The 26,409-nt window shown below is 43.4% G+C and overlaps 2 protein-coding genes and 1 long non-coding RNA gene across 15 annotated transcripts in view; 1 reads left to right on the top strand and 2 right to left on the bottom strand.

Moving 5' to 3' along the window:
- Positions 1 to 16,376, top strand: part of LOC113581321 (immunoglobulin superfamily member 22) — a 43,545-nt gene extending 27,169 nt beyond the window's left edge. For 2 of the 12 annotated variants that reach the window (XM_081712843.1, XM_081712844.1), the window contains 25 exons: positions 2,631 to 2,806; positions 3,662 to 3,699; positions 3,891 to 4,077; positions 4,860 to 4,994; positions 5,593 to 5,729; positions 6,628 to 6,727; positions 6,879 to 6,915; positions 7,316 to 7,484; positions 7,636 to 7,749; positions 7,877 to 8,039; positions 8,309 to 8,584; positions 8,859 to 9,143; positions 9,479 to 9,603; positions 9,686 to 9,827; positions 10,039 to 10,335; positions 12,286 to 12,588; positions 12,815 to 12,988; positions 13,194 to 13,322; positions 13,499 to 13,795; positions 13,897 to 13,985; positions 14,153 to 14,402; positions 14,590 to 14,889; positions 15,044 to 15,370; positions 15,577 to 15,637; positions 15,955 to 16,376. In XM_081712843.1, the coding sequence (XP_081568969.1) occupies positions 3,903 to 4,077; positions 4,860 to 4,994; positions 5,593 to 5,729; positions 6,628 to 6,727; positions 6,879 to 6,915; positions 7,316 to 7,484; positions 7,636 to 7,749; positions 7,877 to 8,039; positions 8,309 to 8,584; positions 8,859 to 9,143; positions 9,479 to 9,603; positions 9,686 to 9,827; positions 10,039 to 10,335; positions 12,286 to 12,588; positions 12,815 to 12,988; positions 13,194 to 13,322; positions 13,499 to 13,795; positions 13,897 to 13,985; positions 14,153 to 14,402; positions 14,590 to 14,889; positions 15,044 to 15,370; positions 15,577 to 15,637; positions 15,955 to 15,982 (4,113 nt within the window). In that variant the 5' untranslated portion in view covers positions 2,631 to 2,806; positions 3,662 to 3,699; positions 3,891 to 3,902 and the 3' untranslated portion in view covers positions 15,983 to 16,376. The other 10 variants (XM_081712849.1, XM_081712846.1, XM_027016387.3 and 7 more) reach the window with 10 other exon arrangements.
- Positions 4,836 to 7,471, bottom strand: LOC145657531 (uncharacterized). The gene is made up of 3 exons (XR_014123283.1): positions 7,349 to 7,471; positions 5,335 to 5,458; positions 4,836 to 4,976 (listed from the first exon to the last, which is right to left on the bottom strand). It is a non-coding gene; the product is annotated as an uncharacterized LOC145657531 (long non-coding RNA).
- A 992-nt stretch (positions 16,377 to 17,368) lies between the features above and the next one.
- On the bottom strand, positions 17,369 to 26,213 carry tmem86a (transmembrane protein 86A). 2 transcript variants are annotated; one of them, XM_081712858.1, is made up of 3 exons: positions 26,028 to 26,213; positions 23,214 to 23,502; positions 17,369 to 22,943 (listed from the first exon to the last, which is right to left on the bottom strand). In XM_081712858.1, exons 1-3 carry the CDS (start codon positions 26,046 to 26,048, stop codon positions 22,516 to 22,518), a joined length of 738 nt encoding a protein of 245 aa, XP_081568984.1. In that variant the 5' UTR covers positions 26,049 to 26,213; the 3' UTR covers positions 17,369 to 22,515. The 2 variants fall into 2 exon arrangements, with proteins under 2 accessions (XP_081568984.1, XP_026872202.1); XM_027016401.3 differs by having other exon boundaries at positions 23,214 to 23,478; positions 26,028 to 26,209.
- Between the last annotated feature and the right edge of the window lie 196 nt (positions 26,214 to 26,409).

The following is a 26,409-nucleotide window of genomic DNA, read 5'->3' as shown; positions in this document are numbered from 1 at the left end:
ATTCCATACTGACTGGCATACCCGTATTAGACCACATCTTCCCATAGGGCACCAAGGTGGTACGACCACATCTGCCTATACGGCACCAAGTTGGTACGACCACATCTTCCTGTAGAGCACCAAGGTGGTACTTTTTCTAGCATTCCTTACATGGCGCAACAATCTTGCTGCCAGGTAATCATCATTCTTCTGTTAAGAACCTGAACCTGTGAGACACCAGACTGTGCTATATGTCAGTAGATGGTTTGATACAATAGTGGTCTGATCCACTATCTTAGCCTCTGGGTTATACCAGTAGGTATATTAGGTAGGCAGGTGTATTAGCATTTACTGCGCTCTTAACGAGGACTGTGAAGAGCCTCGGCAGCAGCGTCTCAGGTTAGCCATATCCATACCTGAGTATTTGATTGTCAGTGTGTCAGCTGCCATTTTTTAACCTCGCCTCCTATGTGGTCCATTGCCACGGAGAAGCGAGGGCAGCTAGCCAGCCAGCTGTGGGTGGTGTTGCGGTAAGCTCACTGTCTGAGGGCAACAGGTGGGTGCTGTGATACGAGGGGATGAGGGACCGAGGACATGGCTTGCCAGCATCAGCACAACAATGATTGTACCATGGGGCTCAAAGCTAAAGACACGTCTGAAAAATGTAAAAAAAAAAAAAAAAAAAAAAAGGATGAGAATGAGCCTTTACTAGCATGAATGGTCATTTCTGCTTACACTCGCAGCAAAGCTACAAGCTTTGTTTTTGTTTTGGCCATGGAAAAATATCACCGCTCTCAAGGAGAATCCTCCGCCCTCCCCACACACACAGCAGGTGTGACATTGTAGTAATCTGGCCAACCTCTCCAGAAATGTCAGGTGGATTATGAGGATGGCCTTTTCATCCGCGCTGGGCGAACGGCACGCCTCAGCGGCCTTGTGGCACCAACAGGTGCTCACAGCTCCGCTTTCCCTCCGGAGTGACTCATTTCCTTGGCAGCTATTTGATGAGCTCCCCAGAACCGCAATGAGGTCGGACTTTCGCTTCATCATGGAGGAGAGCAAGAACAAAGCGGCAGACGTCCAGTCCAGAAGGAAAGGGTTAGTCCTAAACTTGCACGTGGGTTGTAAATGGCTGCACTGCTGGGTTTATGCTCTCCGTATGGAGAGGATATGACAGCAGGGAGGTAGTGAGGCTACTGCAGTTATGTTCTTGCCGGTGTACACCCTATAAATCCTCTGAAGCCTCACCAGATGTTGCAGCTCATGGCAGTGAATGAAGCGGCTCCCGAATGCCCCGCTTTTGTGTGTGTTGTTCAAGTGTAATGCGCTTGAAAAATCCTGTATCATTCACACTCACCACTCACATTAATTGAAACACCTGCCTTAGGGACACCTGCTGCCTAGCGTCATTTGTGTTAAGATCTCTCAAGACCTTCGACTGTGCTCAACGTCTGAAAACAGGCTCACATTTGGCCTGGTGTTTTTAGAGTGGCAAACCACTGTCAACCCAGAAGCGACAACCACACGTGTAAAAACATTGGCACCACTGCAGTGCTTGATGATTGCACACCAAAGTCACAAGCATGCCGTGGAAGTGCTGACAATAGTCCTCTGACCTAACCATGGTCAGTGGGGGTCACAAACTGAGCAGTAATGAATCTCTCAGAGGAGGTTGGTGAGCAGGGCATTCCAACAAGCTACATTCTGTATTTGTACGCTTACAAAGGTGTGTCCGATAAGGAGGCCAGTGAGCGTAGGAACGACATGAGTGTTTCCAGTTATGTAGTGTTCTCAAAAAGAGATTACCTTTCTGGAATGCGAATAAGGACCTTGTGCTTTATTAAGGTTCTTTTAACAGCCATACAGTCAACAAACATTCTACTGGGCCCATCCCCAAACATGGTTTGAGAGCCAAACACTCTGCCCACCCCTGGGGCCTACGGGAGGGGCTCCACAATGCCTCTATTCCCTTCGGCCCTCCCTAAATTCTGCCATCTTTCAGAACATTGCTGTTCCTTTGAGAAATGACAGAGTAGCAGGCGCCCACTGCGGCAGAGAGCATTCGGGGCACGCTAGCCCACTAATTGACTCTCTAAAAAGGGCCGCTGTAGAAGTCTTATTAGAGACGATGATCTCCATACTAAGAGAATTTGCAGCTTTTAAGAGGATTTATTTGATGGATATTCGTGCCAGAGCCATCTTGCTTCTCCATGGCATGTTCTTTGAATTTCTATTATAAATCCATAGATAGATATCTACGCTGCTAGCAATTTACAAGGAATAGTCTGTATGACCACTTGGCTATAGAATTGGGCTCTCAAATATTTATCTAAGCATCAGACCATCTTTTGCATCTGTGGCAGAATCTCAGAGAGAGATAAATGCATAATGAAATAATATTATATAACAGTATACATTACTAGAATTATTGTAGATGAGATCATGGTGGTAGAAGTTATAGAAAGTCTTACGATAAGCTACTAAGGAAGAAAACAAATCTGGAATTTGGTTGGCAACTGTACTAAAATATCCTCTCCATGCCTACTTTGGTCTGTAGGGAGGAATGGGTAAAGATGTGAGATGGGTCAGAGAATGTCAATCTGACACATGGGGGATCCCATAATGGCCTGCTCACTTTCTCCCACACGCAGCCGTATTTGTGCAGTGGCTGCACAAAGCAGACCCAGAGGAAGAGCTGAGCCAAAGGTTATTACATTCACAGCAGAAGAAACACCTCGAACATCGCACCCACCTCAGCAGTCGCGACATACACGAAACTCAAGGCGAGCTCTCCGAGACCAAGCGAAAGAGTTCGCAATCGAAACAGGTACGAAGGAATGTTCTGTCGCATGGCTTTGTCACGAGTGTTTGAGAAAGTGCGAGAGGAGGGATTTGCGTTGCGTTGATGTTTTGATGAGGTTTGAAATTTGCCTGAATGCTCAGCACTGATAGCTCTGCTACTGAGAAAAATGCTTTCTGGGTCTTGCAATCAAATTCTAAATCTAAATTCTAAAAGTGGGGAATGGTAAACATTTGGCTTCTCTGGCTTCAATGGATAATTGGCTCTTTTAGGTTTCCTTATGTATTGCACAAATAGAACCAATAATAATAATAATAATAATAATAATAATAATAATTTCTGTTATTGCTAATCCCTTCAATTAATCTCATTCCCAGCATAGCATTAGTTAATAAATAAAGAAATAAAAGTAAAAATGTGTGCCACTGTTATTCTCCATTTCTGTTCTCTTTCTGACCAAGCAGAGTTTCTATGTGTCTAAGTGCTTGACAGACCATTTTAGACTATATAACAGTGAGAGTCTGCCTCTCTTTTGACTGCAAGGGCTCTTTTTTTGATCTGGCTCTCATTCTCTCTCTCTCGCACTCTCTCACTCTCTCTCTCTCTCCCTTATTCACACTTCCTCCCTCACTCTCTCGGGGAACTGAGCCTGAATGCTGCAAAGCTGGATTTATCCATGATTCAGAAGATGGATGAGATTGACTCCCACAAGCGGTCATTTGTCCATTTGCTGAAAGCTCTTGAATGGCAGCGCGAAGGCGGCAGGCAGAGAGGGTCAGCTAGCAGAGTGACTCACATTCGCGTGAACATAAGTGCCTTTTTGAATAACAGTGACTTTTGTTTGTCCTTGTTCTCGCTGCCTTATCTGATGCTGTGGTGAAGAGGAGCTCATCTGAACACACGTTAAAAGCAATCCAAAGGTCGGACAAAAGAGAGTGGTGGGATAATATCGCATGGTCTTGATAAAATACATTTAGCTTTTGCATTTTTACCCAGTCAAAAATATTTAACAGCCATTCTTTTTTTTTTTGGATTATCTTTTCATCTTTCTTTCTTTCTTTCTTGTTCCTCCACCCTCTGCGTTCCTCTGCCGTGTCCTTCATCTGGCCAGCCACAGTCCATCATGCAGGACGGCGCAGTGGCCGACACGTCCGCTGTGGACGTCCGAGCTGGAGGAGGCAGGAGGGAGCAGGGCTCGGAGCGCCACGTGTCCTCCGGCTCTTTCTCCTCTTCCAGCTCCTATGCCGTCAGCTCCTCGTTCCTGCGCAAGGCCTCCCACAGCTCCAGGGTGCTCGAGGGTAAGCCCTGAGCCAGGGACGCCAGCTCTCTGCAGATTTGCAGACTGTAACTGTCTGGAGGGCTTCCGGGGCCATGCACTCTCTCTGTGTGCTAATTTATTTCTGGCCAAAAATATCAGGCAGCTGAAGTGCATTATACCGAATGACAGCTGCATAATGTTATCTCATTCATAGTTTAATGAGTTGGTTGCCACAAGATTCATTAGACATGTAGGGACAGGGTGTAAGATCTAAACTGGCAGAGCAGTGCCAGAGTGACTGCAGGACAACCTCAGCGATTGCTAACAGCAAGGGAAGTTTTAATGGGCGCTGTCTTGCAGCACTACTGTGATTGAAGGCATCTGTTGGTTGGGATTCTGGACTGGGGCAAAACAATTCCGCACCACATGAGTGGTATTGTGTTGATCCCTTGAATGAGTCTGGTATTCCAAACAACTGTTTTGTTTTTCCCCATCAAACCTGGCAGATGTTGAGCCACACCTGCTTTGGCTAAGCCATCCTCCTACGCATGGCAGAGATGGATAGGGAAGCATAATTATAGCCAGATGGAATATGCAGCTATTTTTATGCAGCTTTTTAAAGGAGAGTTTGCATTTGTATTCATATGCATTTGGCAACCACTGCTGGCAACTGTTTGAATGAACAGTTGTTTATTTATATTTGTTTCTGCATGAGTGTTTATGCATGTGCATGTGCATGCTTGTGTGTGTGTGTGTGTGTGTTGTATATGTGTCCTGTGTGTAATGTGTGTATTATATTCACTATACATTCGTGTCCTGCAGAGCACTCTGGAGTGCAGCGGAAGTCTTCAGCCATCATGGAGACATTCAGTCAGATGCAGAAGAGCCTTGCGATCCCTCCAGGAGAGTGTGCTCCAGAATTTGAGGAGAGATCTCGGCCTGTAACAGCTCAAGAAGGTGAGATGAACACACAGCTTGCCTACAGAATACGTCGTCTCACTTAATTTTCATATTACCTGCGTGGTAACCCAATATATGACATATTACATGCTGGCAGTTACTATAACCAAAATCGCTCATCTTAGTAATGTTACATGCATAATGGAATATACAAATATCATTTCCACTTCCTTATTTGTTGTATTTGAGGCTGCTGAGCTGAGCATTAAGATTCCACTGGACAGCAGGCTTCACTGTCCAGAACACAAAAATAATTGGGCACATAAAGGCCAAAGCAGAGCAGTCTGGAGAGCCATTCTGTCTGAAGCAGTGTAAAGAGAGTGTGCTCCTGACTTACGGCCTTCAGAGTGGGGGGCGATGATTCCTGCAATACAGCGCATATTGATATGGAGAAGAAGGGAGCAGGAACTCTCCTGCACTCAGAGCTGCCAGGTGCAGCCTTCTCACTCAGCCTGGGTTCTCTGTAGGCCAAAGGCAGCATCGGCCAAGTCAGGCACGGCTTAATCAACGCCTCCCTTTACACCAGAGGTGTAAAACTGGTTCTATCTGCTCGGCTTTGAGGATTGCTCCTAATAGAGTCCCAGTTACTTTGCAGGGAGCAAAGCTGTTTTCAGAGTGAAAGTGTCTGGCAACCCAAGTCCAAGTCTGACGTGGTCCAGAGAGAGTGGAAAACCACTGGCAGAGGGGGCCAGGGCTTTCTATGATGACATAAACAAGCAGTACACGTTAAAGGTATGGCACCCGTAATGACACTAATCGCACAGGCAGGGATTCTAAAGGGGTTCTTCATTAGATGTTTTGTATGCAACCACTTAAACATGAAGGTTATTCTAAATATTCAACATTTCACAGCATAAGTAACTAAGTCAATATAGCAATGATGTCAGTAATATTTTAAGAATTTTGTCATAATTTGGAATGCTTGGTGACTCACATCCCCAAGCACCAGGTCCTTCACCAGGGAAGGCCATAGTTCAAGAATTAGGTCCAAGCAATGTCTCTGACATGCCTTCACATTTGACCAAAAAGGTGGTGTTTTTTTCCTTCTTGATTTATGTCATGCTTTAGATGGGTATTCAAAGACCTTTACGCTCAAACTGAAGTACTCTGCATTTGCTTTTATATTACCTTAACTAATCATGTGTCCCAAAGGCAGGAAATTACAGCTTTGCCTCAAATGGAGTGAGCCAGTGTGATTGATTTAGAAGCTTCTGTCTAAATCCATCAACCACAACACCCATCAACAACCAGCCCATTTATCAGGAGGAAAACATGGTTAGCAAACGTTTAGAGAAGTAAACAGTTAGCTCCGGCATTGTTATTCCCAGGCTTGTGTCTTTAGAGAATCTTAATTTGTCGTTAGTAAGTAATTAAAAGATGTAGACGCTAACATATGCATTCCCTTCTACCATCTGTTTTGTGACTCAGAATGGCTTCAGCCATGCTGAATTAATCCCTTAAAAAACACCAATGCCCCCTGTTGGCCACTGGTAATACTGCAGTTTTATTTTCCCACTGTGTTCATGTTCAACTTCTCTTTTGAAACATCATTACAATCCTCACAACATATTATTCATTTTAAATGTTAAATTGTTGTTATTTTGTGGTTCTCCCATTTTCCTAACCCTAGATCAAAAGCCTTAGCATGGAGGACGCAGACTTATACAAGTGCACTGCAGCTAACGACCACGGCGCTGCGGTGTTCTCGGTCTCTCTCAGTGTTACTGAAAGTACGTGTAAATACCACAGGTTTCATTACTCGTTCTTCAGCGTCTTGTTTACTCGTAACATGATTCATTTTGTAGCTTGAAACTCTGTAGACAGCCACTAAATGCTGCAGTTCAATATTTTTGTTGGTTTTTCCTCTTGTCCCCTCCCAAGATCCTGCACTGGACTTCAAGAAAAAGCTGAAAAAACGGTAATAATAATAATAATAATAATAATAATAATAATAATAATAATAATAATAATAATAATAATATTTTTTGCAGGCATGAACAAATGAAAAAAGTAAAAGGATATCAAAACTGTCCTGATTTAGTTCTAGACTACATTTAAAAAAACATTTTTAGACTACATTCCTAATCTTAACTCAACTCATAACTAACCATATTTCACATTTATACTTGCTTCATAGCAAGAATTCTTGCGTACGCTTGACAATTAATACACCTACACGCGAATGGTCTCTCACTATCGGTTTTACTGCATGTGCTTCTTGGCAAAGCATTACCACGGAGGATTTGCCGCATGTCACGTTAGAAATTGGGGCGGAAAAACAAATCGCCATCAACAAATCCAACAAAAATGTGATGCAGGAGTGTGGAGAAGAGAGAGAAGAAGCCACCAACCGAAGAGGAGATGCTGAAGATTCTGTCTGGAGCCGATAAAAAGGACTACGAGCGCATCTGTGCCGAATATGGTTTCACCGACTTCAGAGGAATCCTCAGGAAACTCAAGGAAATGAAGAAGAAAGTGGATGTGGATGTGGGTGGCAAACAGATGTGGCTGCACAGTCTTAAAGGAAACACATGCAGATTCCCATAGTTAGATGCATAGTTAGATTTTCCGCGTTTCTAAGTTGTATGGTTACATTTGATTGTTCTGACTAAATCCTTTGCGCACTATCTGTTGCCAGATGGTTAAAGTTTTGAAACCCCTGGAGGACATAACTGCGAAGGCAGACTGCAATGTAGTCTTTGACACTATTTTGGAATTGAAAGATCCAAATATAAAGATGTTTTGGTTTCAGGTAAACTTACGTTTTCAAACAACAAAGATAAGAAAAACCACTTAAAGACTGTATCACCAAAGATGGCAAAATTTGCATTTATGTCGTGTGTGTGTGTGTGTGTGTGTGTAACCCATTTGTGATGCAGGGCGATGAATTGCTGCGGATCCAGTACTCTCTGGGGAAGTATGAAGTCAAACAGCTGGGTACTAAGCACATGCTGTGCATTTCCAGCGTGTGTGTGGCAGACTCTGGCCCATACACTCTGAAGGTCGGAGACAAGATTCTGTCTGCCAGGCTCACTGTCATAGGCACGTGTCCTCGCTGCGTTTTCTTTCACCCGTCTGCACTTCAGCATACGAGGGCACCATTTGATATTAAGAACTGAAGCCCTTACTCGCGCTTGCACTCTCTGGCTAGCACGAAACCTGCAAAAGCAGGAGGGCGCGCAAAGAAAGTGATGTCACTGTGTTTTCTTGCTCTTTTTATCTTCTCTCTCTTTTCATCTCTCCCTTTTTCATCTCTCCATCCGTCCGTGCATTCCCCCCCCCCCCCCCCCCCCACCCCACCCCAACGCCAGACGAGCCTTTGAAGTTCCTGACAGGCCCGAAGCCGCTGAGAGTGACAGAGAGGCAGACAGCGGCGTTTGAGGTGCGTCTCTCTAAAAAGGCCAGCACCCCTCCGGTGTGGATGTTTAAAGGGAAAGAGCTGAAACGAGATGAGAAGCTCGACATCTGCGTAAGCGAGGACGGCCTCACCTACACGCTAAAGATCAAAGACGTACGGCCCAGTGACACAGGCGACTATACCATCAGCATCGGAGATTTGACCACTACAGCCCCGCTCTGCATTGAGCGTAAGAGACTTCAAATGTATTCTGCTATTGAACAAGTACCATTTTTTGTTTAGAAAAACAAAACAAAAACATGGACACATGCTATTTGATCCACAAAAACAACAAATATTACCACTGATTGTGAATGCAGAGACAGTCTTTACTGTAACACTAACCCTAGTAAAAAGGTTTGTCGAACTACCAGACAGTCGGACTTTTCTGTAAAGGAACAAACACGGTAGGAGCATCAGGCAGCCTGCGAATTAACCTCAGCTCTGCTCTTGCTGTGGATCAGGGATCCCCATCAAGTTTATGAGCCATCTGAAGAACGTACGCGTGAAAGAGAAGGCCAAGGCCAGGCTAGAGGCCGAGATGAGCTCGAAGGACGCTCACATCAGGTGGCTGAAGAACGGCAGGGACGTCACCAACGACCCACGCTACATCTTCGCGCGCGAGGGCAAGAGGGCAGAGCTCGTCGTAGAGGAGTGTGACCTGGCTGACAGCGGAGAATATGCCATAGTCTGCACCCAGGATAATGATGCCCACGAGTACATCAGTTCCTCCAACCTGACGGTGGAAGGTAACACCTAATGTGATTTATGCCTTACGACAATTTTATGTTGTGTGATTGCATTACTAAGACCATATAATAGATCATGTTGATCTGAAGACAGATAGATGAATGAATGATCAAAACAACATCATCATCAACAACAACAACAACAACAACAACAAAAATAATAATTGAAATGAAAAATGAAATTGTGCTAAGGTTACTTTTCTTCTTTCTGTTCTGTGTGTGTGTGTGTGTGTGTGTGTGTGTGTGTGTGTGTGTGTGTGTGTGTGTGTGTGTGTGTGTCTGTGTGCGTGTGTGTGTGTGTGTGTGTGTGTGTGTGTGCGTGGGAATGTCTACAGAGCGGTTTGCTACTGTGACGAGTGGCATGTCCGATGTACAGTGTCCCACTGGTTCAGCCACAGAGCTCTGCGTGGTCCTCAATGACGAGAAGGTGGATGGTGTCTGGCTAAAAGATGGAACAGAGGTAGATGGACTTTGTCTCTGCAAGCACACAGTGCTCGGTTGGCGTGAGCTCCTGCGAGAGTCTCTCCGTCTCTCCCCTGCAGGTAACACGTCTGAGTGGGGTGCAGGTGGTGAAGCAGGGTGCCGTTCATAAGCTGGCCTTCAGCAGCGTGGCTGAGGAACACGAGGGCAGATACTCCTTCAGAGCCAAAGGAGCCGAGAGTGAAGCAGCGCTCACGTTAGCTGGTGAGGCTCGCTGCTAACGTTTGTTTCAAATCCCGTACAGTTACGTATGAGCCACATGATTTTTCCTCATCGTTAAAATCAGTCAATAACATCAATAAGATCGTTTTTTGGGATATTAAGCCACATTAATGTAATATCCTTCTTATATATTGTGAAACCGATCGAAATCAACGAATTTATGGATCTGACCTAGACAAAAATGTCCACATAGATCCCCCGGTTATTGAACCCACCCTGCTGGAAGCGCTGTCCAGCCAGCCAGTGACTGTGAAAGCTGGGGAGACCGCCACCATCAGGATCCCCTTCAGGGGCAAACCAGCGCCCAGGGCGGCATGGCACCGGGACGGGCTGGAGCTGGTGGAGGACGGGCGGACCGTGGTGGAGCACCGGGGCGGTTGCAGCACCCTGGTGCTCAGCAGGTGTGTGCGGGAGGACAGTGGCCACATCACGCTGAGGCTGAAGAGCGACTGCGGCTCAGCAAGTGCCACCGTGCAGCTGAAAGTGATCGGTGAGCTCGGGCCGGTGCCAGCTGTGTGTGTGTGTGTGTGTGAGTGTGCATTTATTTAGATAAGTGTAACTTTTCATTTTTAGTGCTTATTTTTAATTGTAGTTTTAATCTTTGTTAAAATTATTCCACTTTACCTTCATTATCTCCTTTTCAACTGCAAAATATTATGCTGCATATTCACTTTACACATTCTGCATTTTGCACTTTAAACTCATCTATGCACTCTACTCAACTTTGCTCTCAACTACACACTGTTCTCAGCTATACACTGTTATTAACTACACACTGTTCTCAACTACACACTGTTCTCAACTATACACTGTTCTCAGCTATACACTGTTATTAACTACACACTGTTCTCAACTATACACTGTTCTCAACTATACACTGTTATTAACTACACACTGTTCTCAGCTATACACTGTTCTCAACTATACACTGTTATTAACTACACACTGTTCTCAGCTATACACTGTTCTCAACTATACACTGTTCTCAACTATACACTGTTCTCAGCTATACACTGTTATTAACTACACACTGTTCTCAACTATACTGTTCTCAACTATACACTGTTCTCAACTATACACTGTTCTCAACTATACACTGTTCTCAGCTATACACTGTTCTCAACTATACACTGTTCTCAGCTATACACTGTTCTCAGCTATACACTGTTCTCAACTACACACTGTTATTAACTACACACTGTTCTCAGCTATACACTGTTCTCAGCTATACACTGTTCCCAACTATACACTGTTCTCAGCTATACACTGTTATTAACTACACACTGTTCTCAGCTATACACTGTTCTCAACTATACACTGTTCTCAACTACACACTGTTCTCAGCTATACACTGTTCTCAACTATACACTTTTCTCAACTACACACTGTTCTCAGCTATACACTGTCCTCAACTACACACTGTTCTCAACTATACACTGTTATTAACTACACACTGTTCTCAGCTATACACTGTTCTTAACTATACACTGTTCTCAGCTATACACTGTTCTCAGCTATACACTGTTATTAACTACACACTGTTCTCAGCTATACACTGTTCTCAACTATACACTGTTATTAACTACACACTGTTCTCAGCTATACACTGTTCTTAACTATACACTGTTCTCAGCTATACACTGTTCTCAGCTATACACTGTTATTAACTACACACTGTTCTCAGCTATACACTGTTCTCAACTATACACTGTTATTAACTACACACTGTTCTCAACTATACACTGTTCTCAACTACACACTGTTCTCAGCTATACACTGTTCTCAACTACACACTGTTCTCAACTACACACTGTTCTCAGCTATACACTGTTCTCAACTACACACTGTTCTCAACTATACACTGTTCTCAACTACACACTGTTCTCAGCTATACACTGTTCTCAACTATACACTGTTCTCAACTACACACTGTTCTCAGCTATACACTGTTCTCAACTATACACTGTTCTCAACTACACACTGTTCTCAGCTATACACTGCACTTTACACTCAGCCATACAATGCTCACCACCACCAATCCCTATATCCCTATACTGTTTGTTATTAGTGTATATACATTGTAAATACAGTATATATATTGTAACTACAGTCCATATTTTTCTCTTAGTTATCTATCTTTATGTCTTTAGATTCTCTATCTCTACACTACCCTTCAAGTGAGCAAATAGTTGTCAAAGCATTTAACTGGTAGTTGTACCATGTAGGACTACGTATGTGACAAATAAACTTTGACTTGTTTTGATATAATTATGTTTAAATCATTATATATATCATGATATAGCTTGTATTAACACAATGAAAACTTGTAGTTCATTAGTTATCTTTCAAAACATGGATGGACATAAGAAGTCCTTGCTATGTTCTAGATCACTGAATTCAATCGAATAAATTCCATAAATAAATGTCCTTCATGGTCTAGACCGTCCGAAAGCCCCGCAGGGTAAAGTGGAGTTTCCAGAGTGCAGCGGCAAGTCCATCAGCATGAAATGGAAAGCTCCGCGGGACAACGGGGGCCGCAAGGTGACCGGCTTCATCATCGAGAGACGCCTGGCTGGAAAGAAGGCCTGGATCAAGGTCGGGGAGGTGGACGGAGACACCACTGCTTTCTGTAACGATAAGGTGGAGGAGGGGAAACCGTACCAGTACCGCATCAGGGCTGTGAACTCCCAGGGCACGAGCGACCCTCTGGAGACGGAGCAGGTTTACGCTGGAGAACCTGTTGGTGAGCGGCGGTGGCATAAGGCTAATGTTACTGTGTGACTTCATTACAATTTTCAAAGGCAATATTTTTGAGCACAACGCAAGACAAATTTAAGTAACTTATAAATGAGAAGATTAATCAGCTTTTCATGGGTTTTTTATACCTGTGGGTGGCAGGATAATAGCTGGTACAGTACATTAACTGACTGATTTGTTGTGGTGCTGGAATAACGCTGTCTCTGGTTTAGAGCCTCCAGGTGTGCTTCCTCAGCCCCAGATTACAGATGTGACGAAAGATGCAGTCTCACTGACGTGGGCTCCCCCCGCCCAGACTGGGGGTGCTCCTGTTCTGGGATACATAGTGGAGCGCAGAAAGAAAGGAAGCAGCATGTGGGTTTGTGTCAGTAAGGATCTAATCCCAGGTAAGGAGTTCACGCTTCCTCTGCAGCTACCCGCCTTTAAGTGCAATATGCATCGCAGAAATAGTCAACCGCAGCTGAAGAGAGACATTTGCAATCAAACAGTCGGGACCAGCATGAGTCGTTATCACGATCTTCCTCTAGACACAAATTGTCAAAATTGGTGAAAGTCAAAGTTGGGACTCCTGGGGTCTTTATCTATTCCCAGACACAGCATGTGCAGTAAATGGTCTGGTAGAGGATATGGAGTATGAGTTCAGGGTGACCGCTGTCAACAGAGTGGGAGAAGGAATTCCCAGTTCTGCATCCAGCTCAGTACTGGCCAAAGATCCAACACGTGAGTCTCGGTGCTATTGAATTCTGCTCTACCAGCTACACACCTGTGTTTCCACTAAAGCTGCAGTGCTCAAAAGCATGCATAATAGTCCAAATATTAATCTCTCCATTCATTCTATTTTGTCTTCATTTCTCTCTCTCTCCCTCTTTTGCTCTGTTTCTCTCTCTCTTTCCCAGGAGCACCTGGTCTGGTTCGCAACCTCTGTGTAACAGATTCCTCCAACACCTCCATCTCATTGGCGTGGTCCCCTCCCGAGCTAGGGGATCGCCCATCTGGCTACATCCTGGAGGTGCGTCCCGAAGACGCAAAAGAATGGACCAAGTGCACCAAGATTCCCATCGCCGGGATGTCCTACAGTGTTGGTGGCCTGCAAGAGCGGATGAAGTACTTCTTCCGTATCAGGGCTGTTAACGAGGGGGGCATCGGAGAACCGATACAGCTGGAGGACGGGGTTCTGTCTATGCCGACACCAGGTGATGTATTCAATGTGGAAATGGACATGTAGAGTTAAACTCTTAAGTAAAAACAAGAGAGGTTTTATGAATGACTTGCCTTGTTATATAACACCATTCAGAAATCCCTAGGTTTGATCTTCAGGGCAAGGTGAAGAATCAAATGGTCGTGCATGCAGGGTGTACACTCTGCATTCCTGTCTCCTTCACCGTGAGTGCTTCTCTTTAGTTCAGCATTGAGCAACACTGACCACTTCAAATGAATGGCAGTGTGTTTATTATCGTATAGCCATTATCAAAAGGGCATTCTAATCCAAGCTCAACTCCTCTCAATGTTGGCTCATTGTTTTAATGGATCACTGAAACTCTGCTCTACAGGTGTGGAGAGCCATGATGGACAATATAATGTTCTGGAGTTGTCGCTGTTATTTCCAGGGCTCTCCGGCTCCAGAGGTGACCTGGCTGAAGGATACCATTCCAACTAGAGGTCGAGAGGTCATCACTAAGGGGAAGAACCATTCTCAGTTCTTGATCAGCTCTTGCCAACGATCCGATTCTGGACCTTACCGTGTCAACCTCCGCAATGACTATGGGGAGGTCCACTATGACATCAATGTCCACGTCACTGGTAAAAACGTTTATCTTGCAGTCAGTAGATGTAGCCATACTACTCTAAGTTTACTTTAGTATGTACTTTTTAAAGCTACACATGTAGTACACAAGAACACCACCTAAGGGTTCTGAGGTGTTGCATAAATAGCTTGCATAGTTCACTTTTTTGGCTCTGGGGTTTTGTCCTTGCTGTGGCTGTCCAGATGTTCCTCGTCCTCCAACCAACCTGCGCTTGGTTGAGGAGGTCCAAGGCACTGTGACCCTGCAGTGGAACCACACCCCTGACCTGGCTGGCCACGAGGACACCCATTACATCATCCTCAAAAGAGACATGAGCACACCCACCTGGTTCACGGCCTCCGAGCGCATTTACAGCAGCAAGTACACTGTCATCGGCCTGTTCCCGGGCCGCAAGTACTACTTCCGGATCATTGCCCGCAATCTCATTGGAGACAGTGACCCCTTGGACTCAAAAGAGCCTTTCACTATTGAAAAGGAGCATGGTAAGATTGAGTGACGGAGCAAGAGATATTGTGAGATTTTTTTTACCGACGTTCAAACACACTTAAATATTATATATTATTTAATATAATGAATTGCTGCTGTCTTGATTACTGGCTCCTTTCCGTCCCACATGATCTACATCCCACTTCCCAGAAGGCTTCACCCTGCATGTGAAGCAGTTCCCGCCGGCGCAGCGTGACATCAAGCCGGCCATCGTTTTGCCCCTGAAGGACCACGCTGTGCACCGTGGCAACGACTGCACAATGAGCTGTGCCTTCCTGGGCCGCCCTGTGCCGCAGGCGGCCTGGTACAAGGATGGCGCCAGCCTGTCGGGCAGCCCCCACTGCTGGCAGAGCAGCGCCGGCGGAGTGTGCACCCTCACCATCCCCACCTGCACGGCCAAGGACAGCGGCGCCTACACGCTGCGGGTGGAGAACAATCTGGGCCAGGCCGAGTGCGCTTGCAGCCTGCTCGTGTTCGGTGCGTACGCTGCTGTGATAACGCAGGGCTTGGGCGATCATATGGGCGATATCGGTGTATATCTGCACCCTTTTACGTTTTTATCTCTCATTTGTAGCAACAAGTATATTGGGACATTGTCTTTGATTTTAGCAGAAACCCAAACAACAAGCCTCTGGGCTTCACCTCTATGCTTAATTGTAATATTAATTTCCTTCTTGCCACAGATAAAGATGATAAACTGCTGGAGAAGCTGATTCAGGATTCTAGAAAAGATAAACACATCATGTAAGGAGACTACAGGGCTGCTTCATATTTACCCCGGCGCTTCCCTGGAACAGTGAAAACCACAAGTTTCTCATTAATTTCTTTATAAAGCATCTTACTGTAATTATTAAACAAAGCAAGTATGCATGCATGCAACACTTTACATTTGATTGTTATATAAGCAATTCAGTTAATTTGATGAGAATGTCTTACCCAGAAAAAGTAACTTACATGAAACACTTGCATTATGGAACACACATTCAGATTTAATGACATCTCATGGCTGTATCAATAAATTAAGCAGCACTGAGTCACCTAGGGTTCATTTGTCTTCCTAGGTTATCACCACAAGGTTTTGAGGTTTAGGAACTTTGGGCAAGCTCAGTGGAACATTGGCAAGAGACTGCAGTTGGGGTCAATAAAGCTAATTTGGCACTGCAGGCTGAGTGACATAACAGGAAATGCATCCACCCCCCTTGAACTTAGAAACATACTAAAATCGAACTCTGTAGAACACTTGGATGCCCTGTACTGCCAAATGGTAAAGTACCAAAACATTATTAACATGTTTAAATAGCATCCATCTATCTGACTAGCCTCAAGATAAAATTGTTCTAGCCACAAGATAAAATAAAAACTGTATTTTAAACTGTTTTCTGAATTTGAATAGGGCCTAAATATATTCAGGCTTTGTGCTGTTCATTCAAAATAAATAAAATCTTAACCATGTCATAAAATGAAATGTGTCTTTCGTGTTGATCTAACCAGGGCAATAATAACTTGGGTTGGAGATTTAACAGATGGTTAAGTGCAGTAGTTTTTCAGCTTTGACCCTACTCCACACTGTAGTGGGAATGACTACATAATTTGTTAATCATGTGACAGTTCCATATGGAGTGTGACAGAGAACTGAATGAGCTAGCTAAGCAGTACTTTAAACCCTGTTGTGGAAAATATTCCCCGAGGACTAAATCTCACTCCACTCAATAACAAAGTACGTGAGCATGTTCAGACTGCATAAAAAAGACCTAAAGTCTGTAATAGGTGTCAATAGGCTTATGTTTCTTAACTGAAAAGAACATTTCATGTTATGTATCTGGCACAAAACTGGTAGATTCATATACAAATTCTATCCAGTGAAGCAGCAAGGCTCAAACTGTAATTCTTTACTACTACCACAAGAGGCCAGGCTCATGGAAGAACCGCTACAGACTGATGAACTGAAACTGGCTGTGGGTTAGTGGCCGCGGGTCTCTCATCTAAATTCAGCTCACCAGTAGCCCAACCTGGTGCAGCGTTCTACTCTACAGTGCTCTCTTTCAGAACTTTCTCTACACAGGAAGCCACGTCCCCTCTGGCAGACATAGGCTCTTCTACTGACACACAGAAAGTGACCTGGTATGACTTCATTATGTCCTTCCTGCACTTTTTGGATGAGATTTAATTAACTTAAAAGAGACACAGAAACACAGGAAGCCTCTGTGATACATGCAGAAGTGAATCGGAAGTGAAGTTATGAGATTTTTAATATTGGGTAATGAGTTTATATTTTTCCAATGTTTTCACAAACCAGGCCCAAGACCTTTCACTGCACACGTTACAAGCACCTTGGAACATGCTCCTCTGATCCAGCTATCTATTCCTAACGTTGACCTACCTTACAGTTACCACTTTAACTAAAGTATTTTTGCCTTGATATTTTCCCTCCAACCCCTACACACCCGGCATACTAAACGACATACAGAGCGAATGTGTGTTGCATTGTAATTGCATTTATTTATTCTACATATTGAATCACATTCATAACATTTTAACTGCAGGAAATGAGCAATATGGTCATTTTCTATAGAGCAGCCATGAAAAGAACAAACCTACTGGACATTTGGGACAATAAGGCAAAAATACAGAAACCATTTTGAAAAATTAAGAATATGCATTCACAACACATTTTCAACTTTACAATGTTAAATGCCAAATTCTTATTAATGTTAATAAAGATTTTGGGAAACGTGTCCCTTAAATCAAGCGTCATCTCAAAACCAATGAACTGTTTTAAACCTGCATTCACAGAACCAGCTGACATCATTCCAACTGATTGCCCGTGCTATTTGTAGAAATCTCACAATGTTATTGGTGTCCACATTATATTAAATGATATTAATTATATTAAAGTTTCCTTTGTGTGTGCACGTTTTACTTAATGACAACAGAACTGCACCACAACCGATGTGTTCAATACCATATTCCGTTACCACTGCCAGACTCAACATTGCATTGTATGTGCTACAAGTTTCTGTATTCATATCTATGTAGACTGTTACAATTTCTCTAAGTGGTTAGTTGGCAAACGTGCATATATTCAAGCCACTTAATGTTAGGTGGACTGAGACCAGCTCTAAGATTCAACATCTTCTCACAACACTGAGTACAACAAAGGTAAAAGGAATTAAAGTAATGGCTAAACCTTAAAGTCAGGCTCTGTAGGAATGAGTGAACGTCAACATGGAGCAATAGCTTTGTTTTCATTCTTCCTGATTCCTTGGGTTGTTTCCAGTGAAGACGGACATATATCAAGTCTGATCGTGTTAAGACTCATCTGAAGGAAATAAGAACAGATGGCTAGGCTGATCATTTTATGAGCTATAACCAGAAGCTAGATCAAAGTGTAACAGTAGAACCAACTCTGGATTACCAATAATAGAACATCACACCACTTTAAAGAGTCATCAATGTGTATCTTTTGAAAAGCACCAACTGGGACCTGTAAAAGCACAAACATCTTAATTATAAACGACCCAGTGAGCTTCAAAAGTGACCATATTACATAAAGCAGTGACACAACAGACAGAGAGGCTGCGGAAGTGTTCCGGATTTTGCTCTTTCTAGTCCCTCCCTTTGTCTCCTTCTCAATGCCAATTTCTCTTGGCACAAGGACAGACATATCCAAACACTGTCATCAATACTGTATTCACAGGGCTTTGTTTTATATATCTTTGTCTCTATGCAGAATTAAAGAAAAAAAATGGCACAGGTGTTGACAGAGGAGTAAACTGATCAGCAGCGCTGGGGGTTGAATGCAGCCTCCCATGAACGACCGACCAGACGGAGACGGAATCTTCCGCTCATCATCCCTCGTCTCCTTACCCGCTCAGAGCACCTCTCTAAAGATTGGGTTTCCATGCAGACCTCCGAGTGCACCTGTTCCCTCTCTGGGACAAGCGTTAAACAAAGGGGATTCTGTATGGGAGAGATGTCATCTGTCTGTGCCTAACTAGCCCCCCCCCAAGAAGCCCTTCGCGCACCCCCCCCCCCCCCAGTGTTGGTTTCAGAGGAGGAGCAGGAGGCTTAGCTGAGAAGCACCGACTCCAGTAGGCCCTGCAAGCATGCAGCTACACTGGCATATTCTCTCCTATTCTTCACATGCCACAGTGAAGTCACACATTAGGGCTCTAAGTTCTGCACATGCATTAAAGCTGCTATTAGTCTCAAAAGAGAAAGAACAGCAGAATTCATACGTCTTTAAAGAAGCCTAAGTTTGAAACCAAGCCCAAGATTTTCAGTTACATGCCTTAAATAAGCCACCTTAGTACATAAAGGAATGTTGGTTCACACAGTTTGACTTGCCATATGTTGACTTGCCATATATTGTCAACTGCCTCTAAATACTTGGTCTCTCCTTCAGAGAGAAACAAAACATTGAACTTGGCAGGAAAACCCATGATGACTGTGAAAAGACATTCTTTTTGATGACTGTGATGTGACAGACACCGTTTAGACTGACCAAGCAAATGTTTTGCTTACAGCGAGACTGTCGACAGGGAAGCTATAGCATACGAAACTGCAAGTACGGCTAAACTGATGCAGCCGACATGTCGCAATTGTTCTCGGTCAGGCGAGGCTGTGTGGTGTAAGCAGTGTGCACATGTATGAATGTGTGTGTGTGTGTGTGTGTGTGTGTGTGTGCGTGCATATACAGCCCTATATGAGATGCTCCCTATGCTGTAAGCACATCTAAACTCTTATTATGGACACCCAACCTAACAAAAGTGGAAAATTGATGCTGGGTAAATTTACAAGATATTGTCACATGAACTACTGGATGTGTCATTGTTGCACAACAGAAACAGCAAATAAAAGGTTTTCTAAAAATGACTTGAGTTGAATTATATAAATGTAGATAAAAGTGCAATAAATAAATAGAATTAAGAACACAATTATAAATAGTTCATATTGAAACATGAACATACAGTACATGCATGTTCATATAGAAAGTGTACTTGTTGGGGAATTAGAAAAACACACACTTCAAACCCAGGACTGTGTGACATTATATGAGTGTCCTGATAAAAACCTCCCTGCTCCCTTCACCCTAACAGCAGCAGGGATCTTAAAAACAAACAAACAAAAAAGCCTTTCACTTCTCAGCTCAGGTACAACAGCTGAACACATAAAGAGCCTGGCAGCGTTCCAATCCCAGTTTGTTTTCCATTTTTAAAAGTGAAAGAAAACCAGGTGCTGATCCGTTGTATGTAGATTCAGTAGCATAAATGTCAACAACAAGAAGGATGAATCCAATGAAGGATACGAGCCGAGGAATGATGAGTTGTGTGGGTCAGTGTCCAGGTCCCGGGTGAACATGTTGGGGGAGGGATTGGACAGATAGAAGCCACTGTTTCCCTGTTCCGAGAGGCCTGATTATTCAGTTGAGCATCTACATTAAGTCAAGTCATTTAACACTGTCTTCCATGCATGCTTAGGTACCCTGCAATTCAACGTCTTGGGAATACGTGAGAGATAGTGGAGGAGACAGTGAGATAGTGGATGAGATAGTGGAGAAGACAGTGAGAGATAGTGGAAGAGACAGTGAGCTAGTAGAGAACATAGTAGATGAAATAGTGAAGAAAACAGTGAGATAGTAGAGAAGATAGTGGAGGAGACAGTGAGATAGTGGAGGAGACAGTGAGCCAGTAGAGGACATAGTAGAGGAAATAGTGAAGAAAACAGTGAGATAGTGGAGAAGATAGTGGAGGAGACAGTGAGATAGTGGAGGAGAATCTGTAGCCCTCACCTCCCCAAAGGGGAGCTCTTATAATCAGGGAATTTATAAAGATGGGGGAAAAAACTCCCGTCATGTAAAACCAAACAGTAAACAAACAACAACAAAGAAATCCCCACACAAAATCCAAAAATAAAAAAAGTAATAAAATAAGTATATATTCCGTTTGATCAGTCTGTCTGGATTGGAATAATTCCTGGATTGTCCATCTGCTGGTTACAGCTGAGTATTTAAAAGGATATAAGATCCTATCGTTGCTTTCATTCTCTCACAGGTTTCAACACAAAGATAAAGCAGACAGAAAAATGAGATGATCAAACAAAGAGAGAAATTAATGGCTGTACCCAAGTTATGGCTCAGTGCAGGATAATTGCCTTTGAGCAGACTCGATTATTACTTGAATAGGATGCGACCTGTCAGCAGAACGAAACAAAGGCAAAGAGTAGTGTAGTTTCAACTTGTCTTCATAAATGAACTAACTTTGCACAGCACCTATAAAAGCCATAACTGAATCATAACATCACAATACAGGAGTGCCATTTGGCCTACGACTGACAGGGGCCATTAAAAAAAACATTAGATTATTTGGTGGAAGTGCCCAATGTGACATCTTTTAGCTTCTCTAAAGCACCAAAAACTTTTACAGGGATGTTGACCTTGTATTTGAGTCTGAATTGAATTACATTCAGTACCTGGAACATGGTCATATGACATGCTTCAGCTAAAAATGAGGATGTCAGCTCTTAGTAATAACAATACCACAGATGCAATTACAAGCACAAGCACATCTAATCTGCTGTGGCATTAAAAGCAGAAAAACAGAACTATTGTTGAAGACTTACAGCAAAACTACCCTGTCCAGCATAAGAATGTGTGTGTGACTGTGTGTGTGTTGTCTGGTGCTGTGTGTGTGTTGTGTTGTGTGTGTTAAAAGAGGGGGTATTTGTAAGTAGGCCAAGGCTAACAAACAAAACAGATCCCCTATAAAAAACACTTTGAAATGGTTAAAGGTCAGAAAAACACAACAAAACTCTATAATACTGAGAGGATATACTAGAAACCCGCCATGGAATCGTGTATTCTGCTTTAAGATATAGTATAAAAACAATAAAGGTGTTTTATGATTACTTCTGATAAGTCTAAGATCATGTGGGGAAACCAGCTCCCTAAAACAAAAGCTTCCACATACACTGTATGCTGTCTGTTCTTTTATACCCGTGCACAGCTAAAGCTAATCATGACACCTATATAACAGTCACAACTTTCATATCCTTGGGCCAGCTGGAACATGGCAACAGCAGCAAGAGGGAGTGAAAGAAGACCATGAAAAGGCAGTGTGGCTGTCTTGAGGGAAACAAGCAAGTCACTGTGATTGAGATTTTGTTCTACCGAACAAAATTCCTTAAAAAAAAGAACAAAGCCATAGTGTAGACTTTCACACAAAGCACTCAGAATTAAATCATATGACAATTCTGTTCCTCAACTATTTCATGTCAATGACACCAGTGCCTCAGAGACTGAAAGGGCTGAAACACTGGAGTACTATATTAAAGGAAAGGATTAACTTAATGGAAAGGAACATATAGATTATTGAATACAATAACACAGGTCAAGAAATGTTCAGACTTAGACAAGAATCCAGCATGATATCTCTAAACAGAGACCAGACCTGACAAACTCTCCATAACAGTCAGTATTAGACATAAAGCAATGGAAGCAATCGTCCCGGAGAGTCTACAACATAACTTTGAGGGGCTTAGGGGGTTGGGAGGTTGAACTGGACCCAAACCAGTGATGCTGCAGCCCTCTGTTCGTTGACAGATTGAGCTTGGCGATTGGCTCCTCACACTCTCTTCCTGGCCAAGTCGGCGTCCTGGCATTCGACAGCTGACAGGGCGATGAGCATCTGCGCCGCGTAGTATGTGGCCATGATGATCGCCCGTGAATGTGGCACGGGGAAGCAAAACTTGTTGACGGCGATCGTGAGGTCGGACACCATGAAGAGGACAGCTCCCAGGCAGGCCGACAGCTTGGTCCAGGTCCACAGGTCGTTGGTCAGCTGCACGCCAGCGATGGCCCTCCAGCCCATGAAGCTGATGAGAGCGATGTAGACGGCCACCAGGTACGTGAAGGGGCCAGACAGGTACGGGTAGAGGAGGGTGTAGCAAAGGCCTGATATTGTGGCGATGACCAGGCCCACCCACACGCTGAGCGGTTTCATCCCAAAAGCAGAGGAGTACAGGACGTGGGTGATGGCAAACATCAGCAGCCCTGTGGACATAAACAAGGTGTCACGCGTTAGTAGAGCACCTGCAGCGGTTTGGGACACGACGCTACAGGATGTGCTTAACAGCAAGCATAGCCAAACTGCTTGACAGAATGAAACAGAGATGACCTCAGTGATCAGAAATACCTGGCACTTTGCGTTTGTAGCATTTCAGGCACGTTTTTGCTGATATACTATGTTGAAAATGTCACAGAATACTTGACCTTCTACTATGCCTCTATATAAAGTGAGGAGATGCAGTATAAGGAATTCACCATGACTGAAGTAGCCCTGCTCCTGCCAGATCAGAAATGCATCTCCAAGAGCTGAGAATATGAGCCCTGCAAGGATTTTTCGGGCACTGGAGTGGGCTCCTAAAAAGTTGATGCCGTGGGCCAGCAGGAAGACCCACAGGCAGAAGATGGGCAGACATTTGATGAGGGCACTGAACCACGATGGGCTGGAGGTGGGTAGCCACAGCACAAAGTAGACACAGGTGGATTTGAAGAAAGGCACCAGCTTTGGGCCCTCACTCTTCACCTGTACACCCATAACAGAACACACCTGGGTTAAAGGTTAAGCAAAACAACAAAATCTGAATGTACGTAAAGAGCATGTCACCCTTTTACAATAATATGCATGAAGGTTGTAAAAAACAGTGTAGTACAGTATACCAACTATTGTTTAACATTCTGTTTAAATACAGTTGTGCATTATTAAGTATTTTGTAAAAATCTTCATGTAGCAGTTGTTAAAGTGAACATCAAAAGGGAATTCAAATAACGCATGAATAAAACATTTAAAACTTGTCAAATCAATTAAAAAGGTATTTTAAGTCATTATTCTTGTGAAGGGAGTGTGGAGGTGGTGCTGGGTGTCCAGTCCAGAGTGTTCTAGATTTCTCTGCTAAGGAAGTGGGGGAGGGTTGACTCAAAGCAAAGAAACCCTGCCCTGCAAGCTTTTCACTTTGTGCCCTAAAACCTAAAAAAACAGGTCACATAATCCCAACACTTCAAATGAGGCAGAGCAGCATAGCATGAAGGCCGAGCAGAAGGACCAAGCTGATTGCAAAACTGCTTGATTAAACCCCTCGGGCATCATGACAAAACAGCCTCGGTCCAGACGCTCAGAGGCCCTCTAACCACGATATACCCTCAAGCCCCCACCCCCAATTAAAAACAATTGTATAAAAATTGCATAATCCTATGAAACAAATAAACCAAACAACTACATGGGTGATGCGTTTCTGACAAAAGCCAGCCAAACAGCGTTAGTGTCCTTTTTGCTCGGACGGTCCCCGGCAGAATATTGTTCATCTGTGGCAAATGCAGGTAAGGCTAAAGTACTACAGAATCTTTGCAAAACAGACAGATGGAGTGGGAGCCTTTTACTAAATGGCATTTTATGATATCGAGGAATTACAAGCAGCATTACATGTCTTCTTCGACCACTCCTTTCTCAAATCGAAAAACTAAAGCTGTAGTGCGCGTCAGCAGAACATAGAACGAGTCACAGTGTTTGTTGCATATCTGAATGGTTTGTTCATTGTACCCCTTTTGTCTCTCTGCATGCATGCTTGGACAGAGTAAATGTGGAAGTCATCAGTGCATCTTTCTCATATGAGAGTGAAATGCCTTCTATCAGCTAAAGAATTAGCAAGACTAATCAAGCCTCCACAAAATTAAAACTGAAGGGGGGAGTCATATTTTTCTATTCTATTGATCTTGTTTTCTATTAAATGACCCTAAAATGGTCATTTATATAATTTGCATTCAAAACAGGGCAGTCTGACTGGCCCAGTTTGCATTTTATTGCTTTAGGCTGTATTTATATGCTACTTGTAAATGCTATTCGCTATGGACACCCAAATGCAAGAGTACTATGCGAGCAATGGCAAATTGTTTTGGGTGCATCACGACTGGCGCAACGGGATCAGTTTGAGAATTTGGCTGCTTGTTTCTTTGGCCTAACAGAGGAAGTCGCGGCCTGAAGTTGCGGTTTTCCACTGGAAAAACGCTATTGTTAGCAAGCATATATTTTAATAAGATTGTACCCCTGCAGTCTGGGAAAGGTCACAGCGAGCTACTGGTGTTAAGACAAGCCTCTTTCTCGATTGTAGAATAAGAAATTATTACCATGACTTAATATATCCGATAATTTCTTTTATTACACTCTTCACTCTAATTCTGTTAACTTATAGTTTCTAAACATCATTTAGTTTAACATGATTTTACACTACTAGCGCTTGTGAAGGATTCAGTCTGCAGTTTCTCCAACGATGCTGTGGAATCCTGCGCCCGTGCCGAGCTGTGTTCCAGCGCATGGGGTATTTATGGTCTACATTTCATGCAAAAAAAAAATCTTACGCAACAGACGCGGACTTATCACCGAATAGAACAGGTATTGCCACTTGCCATTCAGACTAAGCGTGTGATTTGCTTTAATCACATTCCTTGATACTGTTTCTTAGCAAGTGCTGACAGTATACACTTAGGACATGCTGAGCTCCAACGTTAGCAAAAGAAAGAAAAATAATAAAGTCCTTTGAATCTAAATCACTTAAACGCTACGGACATCGTGCCGTCTTTATTTTTCCTCATTACCCAAAGTAGCCTGCCATTCGCCGGTCAGTGGAATAGATACAAAGTTCATTATACTTACAAGAAACCGAGAAACTAGTTTAGTTAAAGTAGTACTTAGCATCGCGTGCTTTATTCTTTCGATCGTTCGGGAACTGAGAAGTAATGCGGAAAAAAAGCTAAACATGGACAGGCTGATAGTGATCACGTGCCCGTTGTTTATTCGGATAAACGGTTTGTGGATGTGCATAATTAATAGCTACACCACTGGCAAATATTTAGAAATACTGCCATTGACTAATGTTTTTAGATTAAGGAACAAAACCTTCTGTCCTGCTACAGGCTGGCAATGTACAGGTAATGATAATGTGCATAATGCAAAGCACACGTTATTAAAATGAAACCAAATATCACAACCGTAATATATGGTACCCTATTCTAATACAAACAATCTGACAAGTCCATAAAAATGCAACATACCGCAGAATACAGGAATAATAGTACACTTACCACGGTGACAGGTGAAACCATTTTTGGATTACGATTAATACTTTTCTCTTTAGCAGCCAGAAGAGGCAGCAGCGTTGAAATCGTCCTTAAACGCGATAGTAACCGTATTTACGTTCCTTTGTGCGGAAGATTGTTTTTGTCTCTAGTTTGGGGCAGTTCATCATCAAGGGGAGGAGAAAATCAGCTGTAATTGTGGGTGGGAATAGAACTAGAAAACATAGATAGGGTGCAGTTAAAATATCTGTCCAATCAAATCGCAAGAGTTTCTGTAAATAGGACAAGCTTGAGCAAGCGTTCACGCCTACTTAGGGGAGGGATTTACTCGTGTTATTTACAATCTTTGCCACGCGTTTATATGTAGTTTCTCTGATTATGATTGATT

This window comes from Electrophorus electricus, chromosome 4 (assembly GCF_041902795.1).
Source record: "Electrophorus electricus isolate QZ-2024a chromosome 4, ASM4190279v1, whole genome shotgun sequence".
NCBI lineage: Eukaryota > Metazoa > Chordata > Actinopteri > Gymnotiformes > Gymnotidae > Electrophorus > Electrophorus electricus.
The sequence above is the reverse complement of the archived record's forward strand: the minus strand, read 5'-3'. Positions and strand labels throughout refer to the sequence as shown.

What these genes read in the sequence shown, in the direction of transcription:
- tmem86a (XM_081712858.1), bottom strand. Translation starts at nt 26,048, where the DNA reads ATGGTTTCACCTGTCACCGTG. An exon ending in TGGTTTCACCTGTCACCGTG is followed by an intron (nt 23,503 to 26,027) that starts GTAAGTGTACTA and finishes CCTTTAACCCAG; the next exon opens with GTGTGTTCTGTTATGGGTGT. An exon ending in GCAGGGCTACTTCAGTCATG is followed by an intron (nt 22,944 to 23,213) that starts GTGAATTCCTTA and finishes TTATGTCCACAG; the next exon opens with GGCTGCTGATGTTTGCCATC.